We start from the raw sequence: 21,940 nt of genomic DNA on the forward strand, positions 1-21,940 counted from the left end.
AAATTAAAAGAAAATCTTATATTTAAAAGTCGATGTAGTATTATATACTATTACTTTTAAATAGTGTATTAATATTAATAATAATCATTGTTGATTGTTTTATTTCACATTTTAAATGTCAAGAGATACATGCAATATCATCCAAATTAAGAAAATAAAAAAAGGCAAATATATTTATTTTAATTATTAAAATTAATTGATTTGACATAAATGATTAATATACTCAAGTTAAAATCAAATTGTTCAAATAGTACTTGAATTAGATTATTGACAAAAATAATTATTAATTAAATTTTACTTACTTTTTAATCAAATTTTAGATTAATCTGATCATTTTTTTCTGATGATTCAAAAGATTAAAAAAGAAATTATTTTAATTGCTTATAAAATAACAACTAAAAGAATAAAACTAATTGAAATTGTATTTGTTTAATTTTTATATATAACGGATAGGATATTTTAAAATTTATATATATAGAATTGCTGCTTTGATTTTTTAGTTGTATCCTTTTTCTTCCGGTCTTTGCATTTTTTAAGAACTTGAAGTGGTTTCTAGCTTTGTATCATTTTTGTGAATAGTTTGGTAAAGTTATTTTTTTTAGTATGATCTAATCAAAGCTTAATCTAGGCGGAGTCTGAAAATCTTACTAAAAACTTTGGAAAATTTAAACATTCATTAAACTTGGACTTCATTTTAGAGACTTGAATGAGTTTTTTTGGGTTTGAGCCGCTATAGTTTATAATCTGCATTATACGTCGAGTAAATACTTTTCTTTTGTCTTTATATGTGAGTTTCATCTTTTTCACTCTTTACATTTGATTCATATTTTTAAATTGAATTTCAATTTTTTTCAAAAAATATACCAATAATAAAAAATAATCTTGTATCAAGATATAAATGTTTATGTAAATTTAAAATAAAAATATTTATTTACTGTAAATTAAAATTAAAATATATTTATTTGTTGTAATTTTTTTTATCAACCTGTCTAAGAGAAGAGGTAAAAGGTGTGCAATGTGCACATGTTGTGGTGGAATAAAACTGTCGTCATTGCCTACGCCAGCCAGCAGTGACGCGGTCGTTTCAGTCCCTCAAAATTGGCTTTGATTGAAATTTTCCCTTTTAATAATTAATAGTAATAATCAATCCCCTGCCAACCTTTTTTTTTATTATTTTTTTTCTATAAAACCTAACCTCAGCCTCAATTATCACCTTCTTTGCCATAGCCCTTTCTTTTCTCTACTCTTCCCCCATTTTTTCTTCTTTAATCCCTCGCCTATATCTTCAGAAAATTAGATCTGCTTCAGATCTAGGGTTTCCCTTTTCCAAATCACGAGTCCGTTGAGTTTGATTTTGTGGATGAAAGCATAGGGATAGGGCTTTTGCAAACCTCTCCAATGTTTCTCGAAATTATATGACCATGCGTCGAATTCGTATGCTGCACTCCTTCTCCGTCGTGTTCCTCTACTGGTTCTACGTTTTCTCATGAACTCCCTCTCAAATCCGTAATTAATTAGATCGATCTCCTTCCGTAGTTAATCCTTGTCTCTTTTTCAATAATTAATTAGATCTGCGTCTCCTATTTCCTTTTTTTGTTTTGTTCTGTTATCAAAATCAAATAAAAAATCTCCTTCTCGGAAATGGCGTCGTCAATCCAACAACAACGCTCGACTGCAACAAGTTCTGGATCTGAAGGAGGAGGAGATCCGCAAATGATCGACGAGAGGAAGCGGAAGAGGATGCTGTCGAACCGCGAGTCGGCGCGGCGATCGCGGATGAGGAAGCAGAAACAGCTGGAGGATTTGACCGATGAAGTTAGCAGATTGCAAGGCGCGAACAAGAAGCTGGCGGAGAACATAAAGGCAAAGGAAGAAGCATGCGTGGAGACCGAAGCCGCGAACAGCATTCTGAGGGCTCAGACAATGGAACTGGCCGATCGATTGCGCTTCTTGAACTCCATCCTTGAGATCGCTGAAGAGGTCGAGGGATTATCCGTTGAGATTCCCGAGATTCCAGATCCTCTCCTCAAGCCCTGGCAGATTCCTCATCCCATACAACCGATTATGGCCACCGCAAACATGTTTCTGCGTTGATAATTTCTTTTGCTCTTTCTCGTTTGGGGATTTTAGTTTAATTAGTGTGGTAACTTTTCTCTGTTATGTGTATTATTACTATTAGTGTTATCTGTTTGTGTCAAAAATATCGTGTGGTCCGCAATGCATTGGGTTCCTGAGAGAGATGAATGTGAGGTCAGGTACAGGGTGTTGATGGCTGGTAGTGGCAGTGTCCCTTTGTGCGTCTTGTAATCGTTTTTAAATAGTCGTGTTTTATTTTAATCAAAAGCAATCATCTTCAATGGTGGTTGTTTTATTTTTATTTATAAATTCTCATGTGCGAAAGATTGTTCTCTTAAAAAAAAATTAATTTTGTAATAATTATTTTGAAAATTGTATTTAAGATAATTTTTATATTCACGATTAATGAAAATTAAACTATGAATATAATCATGAGTGAAATACAATCTATTCTCTTCGTAAACGTAAAAATTACGTTGATTTTTCTTATGTTAAAATTAATTAATATTATTAATAATAATAAATAAATTACACTTTCTCTTTCAATAACTATTTTAAAAATCAAAGAGCGTCATCTTAGTTAAAGTATTGGATTGATGGGTTACAGTAGATCACTAGTTGAACCACCCAAAGCTTCTGTAAGTAACATAAAACTTATTGTCCTTTCAAGCTTGCACTTTTTTAAAAAGTTATATGCACACTGTTTCACCGGCTCAATCACAAAATTGTTCAGATCATATTGGCTTAAATGCAGTCAGATGTATACTAGATTTGACTAGTGATTCATATCACGATGAAGATGGATAAGGTTGTATATTCCTCATTTTTATAATCATGTTTTAAAAAAAAATACTAACATCAGATTTTATAGCCGAGTAATAACTTTATTTTTCATTTTGTTAGGTATTTATACTTGCATTTGTGATTTTGATTTTATTTATGCATAAAGTTAATAAATTAATAAAAAAATCATTAACTTAATTATTTTTTTCATTATCGTCTGAAGAAAGACTAATTAAGAAAGAATGTGTAAAAAAAATTAATACATCTAAAAATAAATAAAAAATCTTATAAAAAAACAAAAAAAATTTAAAAAAAAGTTTTATAATTAGGGGCATCAAAGTATCGAAGACTATAAACTTTGAGCTTATATGAACAAATTAATTTATGAGCAAGTTGAAATATTCAATGCTCATAAATGAATTTTAAGAAAGTAATAAATACTTCTTGAATTTTTAATGCATGAAATATTTAATGCTCATAAATGAATTTTGAGAAATTAAATATTTGTTGCGGAATGTTACATACCCTGCGCCCAAAGGCCCAAACCCTCCTTCCATTTAAGCATCCATTGATTATGTTTACAACACTGTTTTACTTGGAATATAATAAATCCTTAAAACTCAGCTATAATTATCATATATGGCTAGACGTAACTCATGGTCATTTCAGTATTTCCTACCCTTCCTGTTGTATATCCCTATGGAGAAATATTTATATTTTAAGTTTTAAAAATAAAACAAATAATTGTTTTGTTTATGTTGTCAAAAAGTAAATAATTTTAAAAATTAAATTAAAACAAGCAATACTTTTATATAAAAAGTATGTTAAATGCGAAATGAATATAAAATTATAAATAAATTTTATAAAGTTTAGCAGCATTTTACTTATGGAAATGACAAGTGGTATAAAAATTCGTTATGAGTTGATATACCAATGATAAAAATGGATGAATCAGTTCATTTTCTGCACATCAAATGAATCTGGATTGAAATATGGTTTTAATCGGTAATTTTCAAATTCATGATGATTTGTAGATTGAACTGTGCTTACTTATTTATACAATTTATGAGTATTTTTTATTATAAAATTTTTACATACGAGCATTTATTAATTACATGTTGAAGCTTAGAGCATAATAATTATTTATTTCTAAATTTAGGGCAACTTTATCTATGTTACTAAATAGCTATTGTTAAATTACCCACTTCAAATTATGAAAGACATATGTATATCTGTTTTTCAATTTTGTTAGTGCTGCTTCCATAAATATTTTTTCCTCTTTAACTAAAAAATAAGCTACTTACAATTTAGTGAAGGTTAACGCAGTCCATTTGGATAAATGTACGCCACAATTTTATGTCATCGCAACTTCGCAAATTAAGAATCATCAGACAATTTATCCAAAACTCGATGGGACTATGATTAGGATGGATCAGATTTGACTTGGGGTTAATCTTATAATTAGTATACTTCTTAAACTTATGGGCTTTCAATTTTTATGTACACATTACTTTTTTTTTATGAAGTTGAGGGCAAAATAACTATAAAAAATATTTCCGATATTTTTTTAATTTTGGAATTTATAACTCCCCAACAAAGGAATCATACTTTTTATGTAAATATTTTTTTTATCAATAATTATCTTTTTGAACAACAATAATAATAATAGCTTAATTTATAAGTATTGTAAAAAAATTATGCGAAGAGTATTTACTATGTTCTATTAAATGGTTTTAACTATTGTAAAGTAAGTATTAGATATTTTTATATTTTTTATTATAGAAAATATTTCATTAATATAATATGGCCTTGTCTCTTTAATTAGTACAAATAAATGTTTGTAATTGTTTAAAGAAAATTAAATGTTTTTTATTTTTAATATTTACAATGTTGTACCTTTAGTTAAATTTTTTATGTTTATATTCAATAATAACATATATGGAGTTGTCTTGATTTAATCAATTATCTCGAATTTCAAATTTGAATATGTTAATTGAGTTATATTTTACAGAAAGACCGTCAATAAAATGCAAATTTGATCGTCTTTCAGTTGTTATTAGATATTTTTACTAACTTAAATATAAGGGTATTTTCAATATTTGCACCATTTAATACATCTAATAATTTATATTTTTTCACGCTTCTTCAAAATGATATAAAGTTTAATTTTCATGTATTATTGGTATAAAATTTTCTCTGTTATTATTTAGTTGATTAGAAGTCATTATATATAAGTATGATTTGTAAATTATTTTTATCATACATCATAATATATGATTAAACAATAGTTGAAGCATATTTAAATTAAATTCTAACAACACATCATATTCATTATCAAAAAGATTTAGATTTAATTTAGTTTATTGAACAAGACACATGTTTTATTATAAATCGTTTGATACTTGTCCTTAATTTCTATGAATAAAAATAATATATCATATTTATTACTTTAACTCAACCATTTTACCCTTCAAACTTAGGGACTTTTAAAAATTTTCTTAAATAAACTCTACAATCTATCCTATTTGTTTATGTTTCACAAATCATCTCTTATTCTTATTGTTATGATATGTAAGAAATGAAACAAAATACAATATAAGAAGTGAACTTTTAATTTAACAATTTTAGTAATTCCTTCCAAGGTTCCTGCAAAATTATTAAGGGGACTAGTTCGAAGATATATGCATGCCGTAGAGGGAAGGTGTTACTTGTATGAAGTGTCGCTTATACCTGCTTTGATGATGAGTTGCACGACCAAGCTTAGTTTATTCGCAAAATATTTTAGTGTCAATGGCAATAATTTTCAAAATCATTTCCAATTTGGCTGGCGGATATAGATAAGCATCAGCGGCAATGGATATCACAAACCAATTAATTTTTTTTGTTGGAAATTAAGAGATAATAAACCAATTATATAGAATGCTTATCGTATAATAATTTAAATGTTTGTCTGATGATCAGGATCAGGATAAGATAAATATAATACAAAAAATCAAAATAAAATATAGAAAATGATATAACAACCATTATAAAGGAGTATGATAGATATAACAATATAAACTATATATAAATAATAAAATTATTCTTTATAAATATGATAACAGTAGCAGCTGTAGACTGTAGTAAATTAGTAATGAAACTTTAATTCTAGGGGAAGGAGGTATTGTATAAACATGGTAACAATTACAGTGGAAGTGACACGGTGAAAAGCGAATATATAGTTTGTATGCAACAACAAAAATTTGTTTTTTACATAGTAAATTGTGAAAAAAATATATATGTACGAAGCTAAAAGGGGGGTAAAAAGACTGATGCATGGAATACTTGGGAGTTATTTGGGATAACATTTTTAGGAGAAAATAAGTTGTTGGAAAACATCATAAGCTTATCCGGTATAGATGCATGCATGAAAAACAACTTTTTTTAATTACAAACATTACTTCTTAATATGTCAGTCCTCACACTTATTAAAAATGTTATTTTGTTCAAAGATTACCAACTTGCTTTGCTTGCTACTTCAAGAGAAGTTATTCTATTTTTTAAAAAAAATATTTGACTTTTGTTGTATTTTTTTTAAAAATAATTGACATTCATTGTGAATTTTGTGTGTTTCTGTAAGTAAACCCTATGATGAGTTACAAGATACTAAAATAATTGAAATAACTCAATGGTTGAAAATTGGTGAACTTGAAAGTAATAAAAAAATAAATCGACACTTTAAAATGAGTTAAAAATATTTGTTGGAGTTCACATTTTTATTCTATTTGTATTTTGTAGCATGATAAAATAATTATTGTGCAACTTGTTTGATTTTTTAAAAAACTAACTATAGTTAAAGGATGAACTTATTTTGAGAGGGAAATGTTGCTGCCGTTTATAAATATTTTATTTTTATTTGACTTTGTATTGATTTTACATGAGATGAAACATATTACGAGAATTATCGACTATCTCGACCAAGCTTTGAAACTGCAATATTAGAATATCCTTAACGTTATGCTGTTAGTCAATTTTCCTTAAATTTTTTATTCAAAATTTAACAGATGATGGATTGACGCAATTCGCTTAAAAATGTGATATTGTTTTGTGACAAATGTGACATTGATATTCCCGATTTTAGTATTATCTGTAGTTAGGTAAAAAAAGAAATCATATCATAGTAGATAATCATTTCAAAATCAGCATATTTTTAATTACAATAAATAAGCATAATTAAGCCGTTGCAACAATTAAACACATATTTAGTGACTTTAACTTCTGTTTTAATTCTTAATGATATTTACAGAGTTTTTAACATTGAGGTATATGTTTTATTGTGAACAAATTCTGCCATACATGCTGGCAAGAATCAGAGTCCCCATTAACATGCTGAAAAAATTTAATCATTTACTAATTAGTCCACATATTAGGTTTAACTTTAAAATCAAACAATTAAATACTAAATAATAAAGTAAAAAACTAAATAAATTTAGTGGAATAATGTTCTTGTTCTAAACTGATTGAAATTAAAAAAAAAAATCAAAAGAAGATCCGTTCTCAATTAAAATTCTTGGCATGAAGTTCAAAGTCATGATTTATTTCTCAATTAAAATTCTTACCATGAAGATCCAATAATTATTACTTGCAAGTTACAGCTGCGAATGCGATGTTTATGCAACAAAGAAACCAACGTATTAGCAAGTACAAGTAGTTTTTCATTACAAAACAAGTGAATAATAAAAAACAGATTACGCAAAAGTGTGGTAGTCACGGTACGGTGCAACTGGGTAGATCAACACTTTCACGCAATCGATATCTCATATATGTTTTGGTTAATTAATTTGATCCAACCTCATTTAGCATGTTCTTTAGCATCCAATTGAAAACATAAGAAAGAAAAAAACTAGTGCATATATAATTGGCTTTGATTAAACATAAGTTACCATGAAACTATGAGTGGCTATGGATTATGCTTTAAAGAAACATTAATACGTACACAGCTGTTCACAATTTGATATATAGTGAAACGCAATAGTCTCACGTACGAACGAAGCATGCATGCTCAGTCTTCGAAAGTTTTGCACTCAATGGTCTCCGGGTTGTCCTTGCAGTAATTCTCGAGCGGGTCGGAGTCCTTTTCCTTTTGCTTGTCCCTGGCGTGGCTCGCCGCCGCGCTCAGCTCCTCCACCTCGTCCCACGCCGCCACGCACTCGCCGCTCGTCGGATCGCCGGCGCACGCCTCCTGCGCGTTCTTTATGCTCTCCTCCACCTTCTCCGATATGCGCTCAGGCGCAGCGCGAACGGGTCGGATCCTCATCACGCGACCCAACTTGATACTACCCGGTCGCACTGCTTGGCTGGGTGGAAGTGAGAACTTTACAGCATGCGCGTTTTGCGGTGAGGCTGATGCGTTGAAGAAAACCCTGGGGCATGAAAGGCTCACACCAGTCATAGTTGCCATTCTCTGATTCTTCTCTGCTTCTGTTTCTGTAGAGGGGGGTTTATGATGATGTCTAAGGAGTAGATTGTAGCTGTGGCTGGGGAGGATTTCTGTACACATATTTCTTATCCGTTTGCAACCAATTGTTGTCTACCAAGTAGAATCCACACTATAACATATATTTTTCTCAGAAATTATCTTTTTAATAATAATAATAATAATAAAAAACACAGAGAGATAAATTATATATTGGTGTACTACTGGAGGAATCAAGGTTATTTATACTTATAATGCATAAATATTATATTTTATATTGTATATATTTTTTACTTTTAAGAATAAAAAACGTACAGTAAAAAGTTTACAACAATTCAGATATGTTTAATTAAATGAATTGGATTTTCTTGTATTTTTTTATGTCTTCTGAATGTTCTGATGTTATCAAAATTAATAGAATCAAATCCTAATCCAAATTAACAATAAGAAATTTCCATAGAAAGAATATTTACTTTTCCCTATCCTGTATTCGAAATTTTTTGTCCTGACATTTGCAAACTTTGTAATCTAGATAAGCCCATTTTGTTCCTTTTATTCGTGTTCAGCTATTTTTTTCATAGGAATTGATTAGTATGAGCTGTTTAACATATATTAACTAATAATAGTAATTATTATATTTAATAAATTTAATAACTCTCTACAAATAAGGTGTCTAGTTCTATATCAATTATCAAGATAATGTTCTCTCATAAGAAAATGTTAATTAGCCCATTTTATTAATTTTATTGCTTCTGTTGTGTGTATATTTTCCAACAGATAATATTAGAGTTTGTTCTTTTTCATTTTTTTATTGGTTTAATGATGGAACTTAAATAAAATAAATAATAAATTTGAGTGACATCACTTATATATCAAAAGTTGAGAGGTAATGTGAAGAATTTTTTTTTCTTTAACATATTGCATCTTAACAGAGAAAATATATAATCCTAACTTAAATATCACATAACAACAACATTATTTGACAGCTAGCAAAACATTATATGACAACAGAATATTATTTGACAGTAAAGTGTATATATATATATATATATATATATATATATATATATATATATATATATATATATATATATATATTACATTAATGAATTATCCACAAATAATATAAGAATATGTTTTGATTCCATTTTATCCTCTAGATTCTAGATTATTTCATTCTAATTATATAAACTATAAATAATATAATCATTACTATTATTGAATGAAGAATTTGATATCAATTTTATTTACCTCATTTCCTTTATTTTTGTGTTAAATCTGTCTATATTTGTTTGTGAAAATCAAGATAATATACTTGATGGTGAATGGGTTTTTGAGTATGAGATGATTTGTAGCTTTATCTAGGAGTAGGTAGATAATCATGTTTTGACTCATAATGTCAATGATTCACATGTTAGAACCCTGTGGGAAACTTATTAAAAAAACTGCGGGGAAAACTCGAGACTATGTATACATATAAATCTCTAGTAGCAATAAATTATTGTCTAAGATATACCATCATTTTAATTACACTATGAAAAGACACTTATATTTTTTTTATCAATTAAGTGAATTTTATAAATGTTTTGACTAGTTGTTTGGTAGTGACATTACAATTATTTGTTTGTTTTGTACTTTACACTATTGGAAAAACTCATGTGTGTCTTTGAATAATTTTGCTGCTAATGGCATTGTAACCATGGATAATATTAAAACTGCAATTTTGAATGAAAAAAGTTAACAAGAAAATTCTATAGACTTTCTCTTGGATGTCAGATGTTTTGGTTACTAAACAATGGGCGAAAAGAAAATATGAAGATCAAGGGCACGATAATACAAAAAGAAGTGAATTTAATTTCTTTTGGCAAATATTTTTAGTACTTTGCTTATTTTTATAATTAGACCAATTTTTGTGTTTCAGGCTAACAACATAATATACTCATTAATGTGACTAATAGATTGTCACATTATTATTTGTCATGTGTTATTTTTGTTCTACATATATAATATAATAGTATCACAACATAGACAAGTCAAACTTTTACATTTTAGAGATAATAAAGTGAACTTTAACATATTTTAAAAAATCGACCTTCAACTTTTACATATTTAATCTCTCTAATGTGACAAATAATGATATAATATTTGTCAGTGTTTTTTTTTTTTTTGAGAGGAGCCAATCTGTTGGCCATGCATAAGTATATATAAGTAGTTAATCTAAGGTCATTAAGCCAAGGGACAAAAATGGAGAAAAAAAACAATTTTAAATTTGAGAAATAAAAAACTAGCTTTGACAAAATTTGTGAAACTTGTAAAATTTTTCAAACCTTAATTTAATCGTTCTTTATTTTTCCTTTATCACCAGTATAAGCAAGAAATATTGTACCGATCAATTTTTCCAATCAAATATTCATTGTTGATAATAATACAAAAATTAAAATATTTACTGTAGAATCTCAATTATAAATTTATTATTTTTTTTGTTGAAAATATCATAGTTCATTAGCGCTTTTATTATTTTGTTACTGAATTGTTAACAATAAATAAACATTCATATATTCTATTTTTATAAATAATTAATATTATAAATTATTATGTTAAATGGGAAACAGGTTAAACAAGTAAAGTAAATAATGCAGCCGCAGTAGATAAATTTGATATATCTAGCCTGCTAAAAAATATAAACTATTTTTTCTCGAACTCGTTATACTGATATACATTTTCAGTATATTATATAATTTTAAATTTATTTTCAAATAGTTTAAATTATATAAAAATTACGAATTACACTCATTATTCCGTCATAATTTCATTCCAGTTCTTTTAAAAATTATTGATAAAGTTGTAAGTATAAAACTTGATCATAACACGTAAATCATTATCGTATAGATGATTTAAAAAATATTTATTGTAAAAATTCCAAGAAAAAAATATTTCTTTGACAACACACGTTTGTGTACTTCAATTAAATCTTTCTAATTTAAATTTCTAGCTTATGATATGGTAATTGACACTCATAAAGTATTATCTTTGTTTTTAAATATAAGACTTTTTTTTAGATTTATTTTTCTATTTTTATAAGATTTTTTAAAAGTTATTTTTAATATTATTTATTTTACTATAATACTCTTAATTAATTTATAATAAATTTTATCAATTAAAAAGATAAATAAATTATCTCTCTTGTGAAAATTGAATGAGACTATATATATATATATATATATATATATCAGTGTAAAATACATTAAAGTTAAGAGAAAAATTAGTAGTTCCAATAATTCTAAGGATGATTTTAAAAAAATAATACAACTTATTAATAATTTTAATGTTATTAACTTCTTAAAGAGTGTAAATTAATTAAGAGATTCTTAAATTAAAAAAAATATCTTTTATATTTTTTAGTGTCAACCAACATAAATGTTCATTTATAATTTTTCTTTGAGTAGAACTCTTTAGATATCTTTAGTAAGATATTTATAGATGAAAAAATATGATGAGAAGTGAAGATATTATTATAGATGATTAACTAAGTTCTTGTTAAAAATTAATAATCCACAAAAATCAAAATTGATGATATTTTGCACCTAAGAGCGTACTAAAAAAAAAACTAAATCTTAAAATTTGATGATTTATTAGCAAATATTTTTGGTACTTATTGATAAATTTGAAGGTAAATAAATAGAAAGAAAAAGAAAGAGAAACTGGGGTATTACTTTAAATAATGTTTAAAATCAATTTTTACATAATACATTGAGTCTTATATAACTAATTTATAACTAACTAAACTAAATTTTAACAAACTAAACAAATAACTAACTTGTAACTAATTAAATTAATTTTTAACTCACTTGTAGCTAATTAAACTAATTTTTATCTCTAATACCCCAACCTTCCATCTTGGAGAAGACAATACATCATCATCAAAGGAAATAAAAATGAAATTTGAAGACTTAGAATATAACTAAACATGCCAAAAATACATCGGCCAAGACAGAAACTTCTATAAATCTTCGATTAACTTTAGCTTTCTCAATCTTTTTCCAAGAGTAAAAAATAAGCATCAAAGCTTAACCATCAAATGAAATTAACAATAAGACCATTTGGCAGAAGCTCAAATCATTATTAATCCATGAAACTATAAAAGCTTAACCACCAAGCAAAAACTATACCTCAAGGCAACGAGACTTAACCATTAAGAGCAGAAGCAAAATAATAATTCAATGTTTAACCATCCATGACAAAAAGTTTACATCAACAAAATAGAATAATCACAAAATCTGTCTTCTATGAGGACTTTTCACAAACACTTTATGAACCAACAATAACCAATATTTAACAACTAATGACAGAAGCTAACAAATAAACAATATTTAACCACCACACATGGCAGAAGTTAAAAATCATCAAAACAAGCCAAATAACAAGTCAAAATCTTAAGAAGCATTTAATCAAACACTTTGTAGGTTAAAATTAGATAGTGATAGACATAAAGAAACTTACTCTAACTATACAAATGGAAACTGTTTTGGTTCCTCTTTCGCTTTCCACTGATATTCTTTATTTTCACAAAAATTATTCTGGTTGCTCTTAACTTTGGTACTCCAAGTATATGTTCATATGATTTGTCTTGATAAAAAATTGTTAGGTGAGCAACACTTTGCTTGTTGACAAACTGTGATAACCTGAACTTGGAATTTATGTTGAGTTGGAACTAACGGAAAGAGAAGAGGAGCAATCGATTATGATTGTTATTGGTGATTGTAAGAGTCAACGGCTAATACATTTGATCTTTCATAAATAAATAAAAAATGATGAATGGTGAGTATGTGTGAGAGAAAAAAAAATATTTTCATTTACATATTGCAATAAAGTTAAAATTAGGTAGAAAGATAAAAGGAAAGAAAAAAAATTGAATATTACATACTCAAAATAAACAAATCAATTTTTATATACATTAAATCTTATATAATTAAATTTATAATTAACTAAATTAATTTGTAACAAACTAAACTAATAATCAAGTTACAAGTAACTAAATCTTTAACTAACTTATAACTAACTAATTTTTTTTTTGTCTCTACTACATATAGGCATTGGGAGTGGACTGGCTTGAGTACTTAGCATCAGTGGCAGCGGATATACCGACCAACTTCGATGCGACTTGACAAACTGTATAATCGCTTTTTGCTCCCTTCTAATTCCTCTCTTCTTCCTCTCGCTCCTCCGTTGCGCCTCACGCTCCGTCACCGAACCGCTGCCAACTTCGCTTCCATGGCTTCCTCGCGGTTGCGCAATTTAGCACCTCTTGCCGCTGCTCCCGCTCAAGACGCCGCGGCTGCCTCCATTTCTTCCTCTGCCAACGCCGCTGCTTCCGCTGATTACGATGGTTAGCTCAACACGTATTTCTTCACTACTGTTTTTTTACGGTTATCCAGAAAAATTATGTTCTGCTTTTTTTTTTTCCTTCTTACTCAGCGTTTCGATTCCGGAAGCGTTGTGTATTGATGCTCTTGTTAATCTTTTGACGCATTTTCACGCATGTTCACTCAATTATCTTTTGTTAATACACTATTAGTTGTATCAATGAACTTATTTTGCAAATCTTTTGCAGCTAGTGAAATATCGTGTTTAATTCGATGATTTGTCACCTTTTTCACTGATAGACTGATAGTATAGAGTTTTACATGAACAATGCTAAAGTTTGAGCCACTGATGATTAGTTTGGCATATGAAGCGAAGAGACTCACTTCATTTTCGGTCATATAATCCTTGGTGCTTATGTATTGGAGCCTCAGTCACATAGTATTTTGAGCTTCTGATTGGACTAGAACATGGACATAGTTGTAAAACGCATATTCACATCTATATTATTTTATGTTAATAATTCAGGTGCGATAAATTAAAAAACACATATGCTTGTGACAAAAAGGAGATTTCACAAGAATTATGTGATTTTAGATTTCTAGTACGAAAATATAAATTGTTTGGATTGCTTTACTGTTTTTAGTTGCTGACCTTTATTTTGATTGACCAATGCTAGATGAGTCAACTGTAGGAGTAAGATATCACGTCCCTCCATCTGTGATCAGTGATATTGTTGATGCTCCACCTGTACCTGCATTGTCATTTTCACCACTTAGGGACAAAATTATTTTTCTCAAGCGAAGAGCTTTACCTCCACTGGCAGAAATAGCAAGGCCGGAGGAAAAGTTGGCTGGTATACGTATTGATGGAAAGTGCAATACTAGGAGTCGCATGTCATTCTACACTGCTATAGGGATCCATCAAATTCTTCCTGATGGTACATTAGGGCCAGAGACTGAGGTGTCTGGTTTCCCCGTTGGTGCTAAAATAAATTTTGTTTCTTGGTCTCCTGATGGTTGTCATTTGTCCTTTAGCACTCGTGTGAATGAGGAGGACCATGATAGCAGTAAACTCACAGTATGGATTGCAGATGTGAAAACAGGGATAGCTAGAAAGTTGTTTCAGTCACCTAATGTACATTTGAATGCAGTTTTTGACAATTATGTTTGGGTAAATAATTGTTCATTGTTAGTTTGCACCATTCCATCATCCCGTGGAGCTCCTCCAAAGAAACCTTTGGTTCCCAGTTGCCCAAAAATTCAATCCAACGAGGCGAGAAGCACTATTCAAGTAAGAACATTCCAGGATTTGCTGAAGGATGAATACGATGAAGATTTGTTTGACTACTATGCCACCTCACAGCTTGTTTTGGCTTCTTTGGATGGTACTACAAAAGAAATTGGCCCACCAGCGGTTTATACATCTATGGACCCTTCCCCAGATCAGAAGTACATTTTGATTAGTTCACTTCACAGGCCATACTCCTTCATTGTAACTTATGGAAGATTTCCAAAGAAGGTAGAGTTATGGAGTGCTGATGGAAAATTAATCAGGGAGCTCTGTAACTTGCCCCTTGCTGAGGACATTCCAATTGCATTCAATAGTGTGCGAAAAGGGATGCGTTCCATTAATTGGAGAGCTGATACGCCATCTACTCTTTACTGGTACTGGATGAATTTTAAATTTATAGTTTCTGCTCGGGCATGTGCCTTGGGGACTTTACAAATTACTATAATTTAATTAAACTTATAAGGAATTTATTTATTTAAATTTTATAATTTAGACATTTAAATATGCAGTCGTGTTTGCTTTCATTATTTTCTCTGAAAATTTTAAAGTGCTTAAAAACTTAAACTTCCCAAGAGTGTCTTCAATGTTCAAGTTCATTGACATGCAAATATTACTAAACATGCACTTTATAAGAGCAATCTTTGTGGTCTATAGCTGAGCATGCCTGTATAGACGTGTATTATCCACTTGAAGGGCATGAGCACAAACTGGATGCATGAATTATATATATAAGTATGGAATTATTTATTGTTACTGATTGACAGTTTAATTATGACATATCATGGATATTTTTATACACATTCAGAGAGGTTAAAGTACATTTATAGTCTCCCCTGCTAAAATAACATTTATGTTGATTTTGCATCATATATATTTGAGGATGTGTGCTCATGGAATATTATGTTCAGGTATTTCAAATATAGGTTTATGTGTAGGTCAATGTTCGATTACATATGGTTATTTTCTTCAACTGACTTCCAGTGTTCTCATCATTTGCACTTCTCTTAATTAGATGTTTCATCCTTCATTCACAATCAAACTTAGGACTTCTTTTATTCAATATAAGATTCTGAATGTTTTTTCCTTCATTTACGTTGTTGGTTTTATAGTCCCATTTGTTGTATGTGGAATTGTTTTTGATTTATGTATCTGTTTAAATTGCTTCATTTGAGGTTTCTAGGGTAGAAACTCAAGATGGAGGTGATGCAAAGGTGGAAATTTCTCCTCGTGATATAATTTATACACAGCCTGCTGAACCACTAGAAGGTGAACAGCCAACAATATTACACAAGCTTGATTTCCGCTATGGGTATGGATACAATTTATTGATTTGCATTGGTTTCTTCTCTTTATATTTATCTGCTTGTCAGTGTAGTCACGATGACATATATGGACATTATTGGATCCTTTTCCAAAACCAGTCATTGCTCCTTGGTATTGCAAATATGCTTCTGACTGTTGAAACTGGTTTGAATGCCAAGTCTTGTGCGTTTTCAAATTGTCTATCCTAATGCTGTACTTGCTATATCTTGATCATCGTGACCAACATTTGCGTTGGTTTGCGTGCCACTTACATAGTCTGGACACAATAATATTGTGTTTACCTTCTAAAGTCTGGGACTATGTTTCTGCTTTCCATATCTACAGAGGGGTTTCATGGTGTGATGATTCACTGGCTTTGGTATATGAATCCTGGTACAAAACACGGAAAATAAGAACATGGGTAGTCTCTCCTGGATCTGAAGATGTAGCTCCACGCATCCTATTTGATAGATCTTCAGAAGATGTGTACTCTGATCCCGGCTCTCCTATGATGCGGAGAACTCAAGCTGGGACATACATTATTGCCAGGATTAAGAAGGAAAGTGATGAAGGAAGATATATTATACTGAATGGGATTGGTGCTACACCAGAAGGAAACATTCCATTCCTTGATCTGTTTGACATGTAAGTGTCTTAATTTTCTGTTTTTTGTTTCCCATATGTTCTCAGTTCTCCCAGATTCTAATTTATGATATAATGGTTTGAACCAAAATGTTACAGAAACACTGGTAAAAAAATGGAGCGAATCTGGGAGAGCAATAAGGAAAAGTATTATGAGACTGTTGTTGCTCTAATGTCTGACCAGGAAGAAGGGTATTTGTATTTAGATAAACTGAAGATACTGACTTCTAAAGAGTCAAAAACTGAAAACACCCAGTATTATTTTGTTAGCTGGCCAGATAAAAAAGTAGTTCAGGTTACAAATTTCCCTCATCCATATCCTCAGCTCGCATCATTGCAGAAAGAGATGATCAAGTATCAAAGAAAAGACGGGGTTCAACTTACTGCTACATTATACCTGCCACCAGGTTACAATCCATCAACAGATGGCCCTTTGCCATGCCTGGTTTGGTCTTACCCAGGAGAATTTAAAAGCAAAGATGCTGCTGGACAAGTTCGTGGTTCTCCAAATGAATTTGCTGGAATAGGATCCACATCAGCCCTTCTTTGGCTGGCCAGAAGGTATTGATTGTCTTTGCCAATTATGGGTGTTGTTTGTCTATTTCTGATTTAACATTATTTTACTTGGTTTCTGTGTTCCCCACTCAATAAATATTTTGTGATAGATAAGCTGGACTGTTCTTTGAATACTGCAGGTTTGCAATTCTATCTGGGCCTACCATTCCTATTATTGGCGAGGGTAATGAAGAGGCAAATGATAGGTAACTTGATAATGATATTGTTATAGCTGTGGAATCTTTACCATATACTTATCACTAAATAATTCTTCTCGAGCACCATGAATTTTATACTCATTTTCTCATAACTAATAAGCTTTAGTGTTTATCTGATATAAAACCAAATATCTATGTTCCAGGTATGTAGAACAATTAGTTGCAAGTGCAGAGGCTGCTGTGGAGGAAGTCATCCGGCGTGGGGTAAGCTTTATTTTTACTGTATAGAGAATATGAAGTTTTTGGTCTGACAGTCACTTGTCACATCTAGGTGGCTGATCCGAAGAAAATAGCTGTTGGCGGACATTCATATGGTGCATTCATGGCTGCTAACCTCCTGGCACATGCACCACATCTTTTCTGTTGTGGAATTGCTCGTTCTGGTGCTTACAACAGAACACTTACTCCTTTTGGTTTTCAGGTATTGACTATAATGGCTTTTTTTATCCTTCCAGTTCCCATAATTGTCTTTTCTTTTGTCCTACGGTTCTTTCTAATATGCTTTCACACCCTACTCTTGAATTGCATGTTACCTCGTGAGTGTATTTTAGAATGAGGGTCTTATGTCTTTCTCCACTTCTTTCTGTAGAATGAAGACAGAACTCTTTGGGAGGCCACTAATACTTATGTAGAGATGAGTCCTTTTATGTCGGCTAATAAAGTTAAGAAGCCCATCTTGCTTATTCATGGGGAAGAGGATAACAATCCAGGAACATTAACCATGCAGGTAAGAGAGGAATTGCTGCCTGAACTATTCTTATAAGCTGTGACAATTAATTGGCTATTGCTGTATTTTTATATTTTGGAAGAAACCTGGAGTCTTTCTTTAGCCAATTGCTTGCTGCTTACCCTTTGTCCTGCTATGCAGTCAGGCAGGTTTTTCAACGCTCTAAAGGGTCATGGTGCTCTTTGTCGGCTGGTGATTTTGCCTCATGAGAGTCACGGTTACACTGCCAGAGAAAGCATCATGCATGTCCTTTGGGAAACAGATAGATGGCTGTATAAACACTGTGTATCAAACAGTTCTGATGCAGTAGAAGACCATGCTACTGGCACAGTCAAAGAACAAGTTAGCAAAGGAACCATAGATGCTGAAAGCAAAGTGGTTGCAACAAGCGGAGGTGGCAGTGGAGAGGTGTCTGATCTTGAGTATGAAGAATTTCATTCTCTGCCAAGATCATACTTGTGGTAATCACATCTTCAGTCCTAAATTTTAATTCCAATAAGCACCTTCCACTGAAAGTTAATTATTTTTTTATAATGGTAAATTTGCGAACAGTAAATCCCTGTATAGGTTGGACATATTCTTGCCACCTTGTGAAGAGTAGTATGCCAGCGTGCCTGCTTGTTGCTATTTTATTTAAATGTAACTTTCGCATTTCAAGCAACCAAAGAATTATAATAGTAAAACACATTAATGATTCTTGTTGCTTATTTTCTCCATATTTGCCTACTTTTTACCTTGAGCTTTTAATGATGTAGAAGAAGAATGATCTGATTTCAGACTGCCAAGGATTAGAATAGAAGCATCCAAATGATGCATGTGGAAGACAGAGCAGCAAGATACCCTTCACTGGGAGAATAGAACACATTCAAATTGACAGGTTTCACTTGCATTGCAAGTACGGGGATACCAAATGCACTCCATGATATCATGTAATCCTTTAAAAACTACTAAAGCAATAATAGCATTGCTAGTGCAGTGACAAGTTGCCAAAATATCTTCATGATTTAACAGGATGGTTCATCATCTGTTGCTCGTGTTTTCAGAAGGCTCCATAGCGGCTTAGCTGAATAATTTCACAAAGCAATCTAATATACTTGAGGAATAACCACACTACTCATTCTTCCTTTTTGGTTTCATTTTATAAAAATGTTGTAAAGCGTGTTTTTTATTTTAAAAAACAAGAGAACATTAGGGGGTTGGGGGGTGAGGGAGTGAATAATATAAAAGTAAAAAAATTGCTCAGTAAAAATAACAATTAGACTTTGCTTAAAGATCCAAATCAAATAGGACTATAGGAGAAACCAATTTCTATTTCTATGTCTTGCTTTTGCTAATTATTACAAAAATGATTTGTCTTTACCGTTCCAAGTTGCTAACTGAGTGAGTCGCGTGAATGTGCGAAAATGTGATTCTATCCTCTAACCTTCCTCTCCCCCTCCCTTCTCTTCACTTTTCTTTTACTGACAAACTACAAACGTATATGAATCTCATCAATGGAATTCACGTTGAATGGGAAGAAAATTACAAATCAAATAGGCTGAATGGGAACCTAAAATTCTAATATGGCTGCTTTACCATTGTCAGTTTTCAAAACATATTCAGTAAATCATAGGAATAAACGGAACGAAAAATCCAAACAGCGAGTGAGGAAATTGATCGAAATCTAACACTAAAACAAGAATCGAAGGCATAAGAAAAACACTTTGGACTGCTGCGGAACTTCTGCTGGGCCTATCTAGCCCAACCCAATTGCATTTCGGCTGAAATACTGGCCCAACTGTGGTTCGCGTTAATAAAGCAAGCGCAAGCAACAAATAATCAGTCTCAGCTTCAAAAGATGCCATGGCAAAATGATTATGAACAGGTCCACATATATTTCCAGCTTTTTCGATGCTGCACCTCTATTTATTTTTTCTCATCATGATACGAAATCATTTCAATCAAAAATAATACATCGAACAACATAAACACATATATAAACGCACTTAAAAATTAGTTTTTTCTCTCAAAATTATCCACTCATTGTTTCTTCAAACACACCATAAAAATTATATTAAATATGAATTTTGTTTGATTAATAATGTTTAGATTTTTACATTCGTAATTAATCTGTCTATTAACTTCTTAGTTAAATCCTTAAATATTATGTGTCAGATCCTAATTTTGTTAGAATTTTTTTTTTTAAAAAAAGAAAAATTAAAATAAAAAACGAAAAAGAAGAAGAAAAATAGAAAAAAAAATGAAAGAAAGAAAACAAAAAAAGAGGAAGGAAAAAGAAAACGGAAAAAGGAAAAAAAAAGGAAAGAACAGGAAAAAGAACAAAAAGGAAAGAAAAAAAAGAAAAAAGAAAAATAAAATAGGAAAAAAATAATAATGAAAAAAAAGAATTATAATGGATGAAAGGAGAAAGAACACTATAAAAAAAAAGAGATATGAATCTTGAGGAGACAAAATAAACTCACTGCATCACATCGTTTGACATTTCAGTCGGTATATGGGGGAAACCTCTAGGTATCCTTTTATTCCTTTCATCTGTTTCATTTTCTTTTGTTTTTCTTTCTTTCACTCTTTCCTCTCTCCCTTCTCCTCTTTGTTTTGATCTTTTGTTTGATTCATTTCAACTCGTCAATGAACCTTGACGGATGACATTCTTATAATTTTGTTTTTGTAAATATTTGTTGTCCATTTTTTTATAATAAAAAAACAAAAACAAAAACAAAATAAAATTGTTATTAGCACCTCCTTTTCACATATACATTTTTTTCTTTCACATTGGGTCTAACCCTTTTTTAAAAAAAAATAATTGTGCCTAAAATGAATACCACTAGTTACACCTCCCTTTACATGTCACCTCCATTCCTTTCTAGCATAGCCCAAAATGAAGTAAAGACTGTTATTTGCACCATCCTTTTTCTTGTTTTGACTCTATTATTTTTTTTATTTTATTTATCATTGTTTGGTTAGTTCGTAATGTATTGTAAATATTTCATCACTTATTTATTTTTCTCATGTTTTAACCTCACATCCTTAATTTCTAAGTATATTTCTCGCTTTTATTCTATCGTTTCTATTCCCATTCGATTTATTTGTACGTGTCTCATTACTTGACGTCACATTAATCATTTTGAAATTATATGTTAGTACTCTTTACTACACGCTTATATTTTGTGCACTCTGTGTTAGATCTCCAACTTGCTTGGAGGTGTTTTAATAAACAAGTGTGAAATTTAGTGAATGTCATGCTGGGTCTTCAACTTCCTCGACTCTATAAAGTTTACCGTAAACCTGAAATCTTTTTTCACATTTCGTGCACTCCACGCTAGGTCTTTGACTTGCTTGATAGTGTTTCAATAATGTATGAATAAATTTTTGTAAAAATCATGTTCGGTATCTGACTTGCTTGACTTTATAAAGTATATTTGAGGTTTTCCCTTTTCTACACAAACAAATAATCACTCAATTATCCTTTTTTTCCATGAAAATTGCACATTATACAAGATCGCTTCAAAGTTCAATGCCTTAAGCGAT

The 21,940-nt window shown here is 30.4% G+C and overlaps 3 protein-coding genes across 6 annotated transcripts; 2 read left to right on the plus strand and 1 right to left on the minus strand.

Annotated features, from left to right (window-relative positions):
- Nucleotides 1–1,181: 1,181 nt before the first annotated feature.
- Nucleotides 1,182–2,443, plus strand: BZIP53B (bZIP transcription factor 53B). Of its 2 annotated transcripts, none has more exons than NM_001405797.1 (1): nt 1,182–2,443. In NM_001405797.1, exon 1 carries the CDS (start codon nt 1,642–1,644, stop codon nt 2,092–2,094), a length of 453 nt encoding a protein of 150 aa, NP_001392726.1. In that variant the 5' UTR covers nt 1,182–1,641; the 3' UTR covers nt 2,095–2,443. The 2 variants fall into 2 exon arrangements, with proteins under 2 accessions (NP_001392726.1, NP_001237222.1); NM_001250293.2 differs by having other exon boundaries at nt 1,389–2,196.
- A 5,290-nt stretch (nt 2,444–7,733) lies between these two features.
- On the minus strand, nt 7,734–8,448 carry LOC100812168 (calvin cycle protein CP12-2, chloroplastic). Its single transcript, XM_003554501.5, has one exon. It carries the CDS (start codon nt 8,396–8,398, stop codon nt 7,901–7,903), a length of 498 nt encoding a protein of 165 aa, XP_003554549.2. The 5' UTR covers nt 8,399–8,448; the 3' UTR covers nt 7,734–7,900.
- Nucleotides 8,449–13,424: 4,976 nt separating this feature from the next.
- LOC100812716 (probable glutamyl endopeptidase, chloroplastic) lies at nt 13,425–19,404 on the plus strand. Of its 3 annotated transcripts, none has more exons than XM_006604678.4 (11): nt 13,425–13,700; nt 14,355–15,342; nt 16,149–16,277; nt 16,616–16,915; nt 17,012–17,473; nt 17,608–17,673; nt 17,829–17,889; nt 17,957–18,106; nt 18,275–18,412; nt 18,554–18,873; nt 19,168–19,404. In XM_006604678.4, coding segments are annotated over exons 1-11 (2,847 nt in total). In that variant the 5' UTR covers nt 13,425–13,468; the 3' UTR covers nt 19,169–19,404. The 3 variants fall into 3 exon arrangements, with proteins under 3 accessions (XP_006604741.1, XP_006604742.1, XP_006604740.1); XM_006604679.4 differs by having other exon boundaries at nt 19,171–19,404; XM_006604677.4 differs by having other exon boundaries at nt 18,554–19,404.
- Nucleotides 19,405–21,940: the final 2,536 nt, after the last annotated feature.

The sequence above is a fragment of the Glycine max genome, chromosome 19, assembly GCF_000004515.6.
Source record: "Glycine max cultivar Williams 82 chromosome 19, Glycine_max_v4.0, whole genome shotgun sequence".
NCBI classification, from domain to species: domain Eukaryota; kingdom Viridiplantae; phylum Streptophyta; class Magnoliopsida; order Fabales; family Fabaceae; genus Glycine; species Glycine max.

Excerpts from the sequence above, each read along its gene's own strand:
- LOC100812168 (XM_003554501.5), bottom strand. The coding sequence starts at position 8,398 with ATGTGTACAGAAATCCTCCCCAGCCACAGCTACAATCTACTCCTTAGA.
- BZIP53B (NM_001405797.1), top strand. The coding sequence starts at position 1,642 with ATGGCGTCGTCAATCCAACAACAACGCTCGACTGCAACAAGTTCTGGA.
- LOC100812716 (XM_006604677.4), top strand. The coding sequence starts at position 13,469 with ATGCGACTTGACAAACTGTATAATCGCTTTTTGCTCCCTTCTAATTCC. Across the intron at positions 13,701-14,354 it reads TGCTTCCGCTGATTACGATG|ATGAGTCAACTGTAGGAGTA; the intron begins GTTAGCTCAACA and ends GACCAATGCTAG. Across the intron at positions 16,278-16,615 it reads AAGCTTGATTTCCGCTATGG|AGGGGTTTCATGGTGTGATG; the intron begins GTATGGATACAA and ends CCATATCTACAG.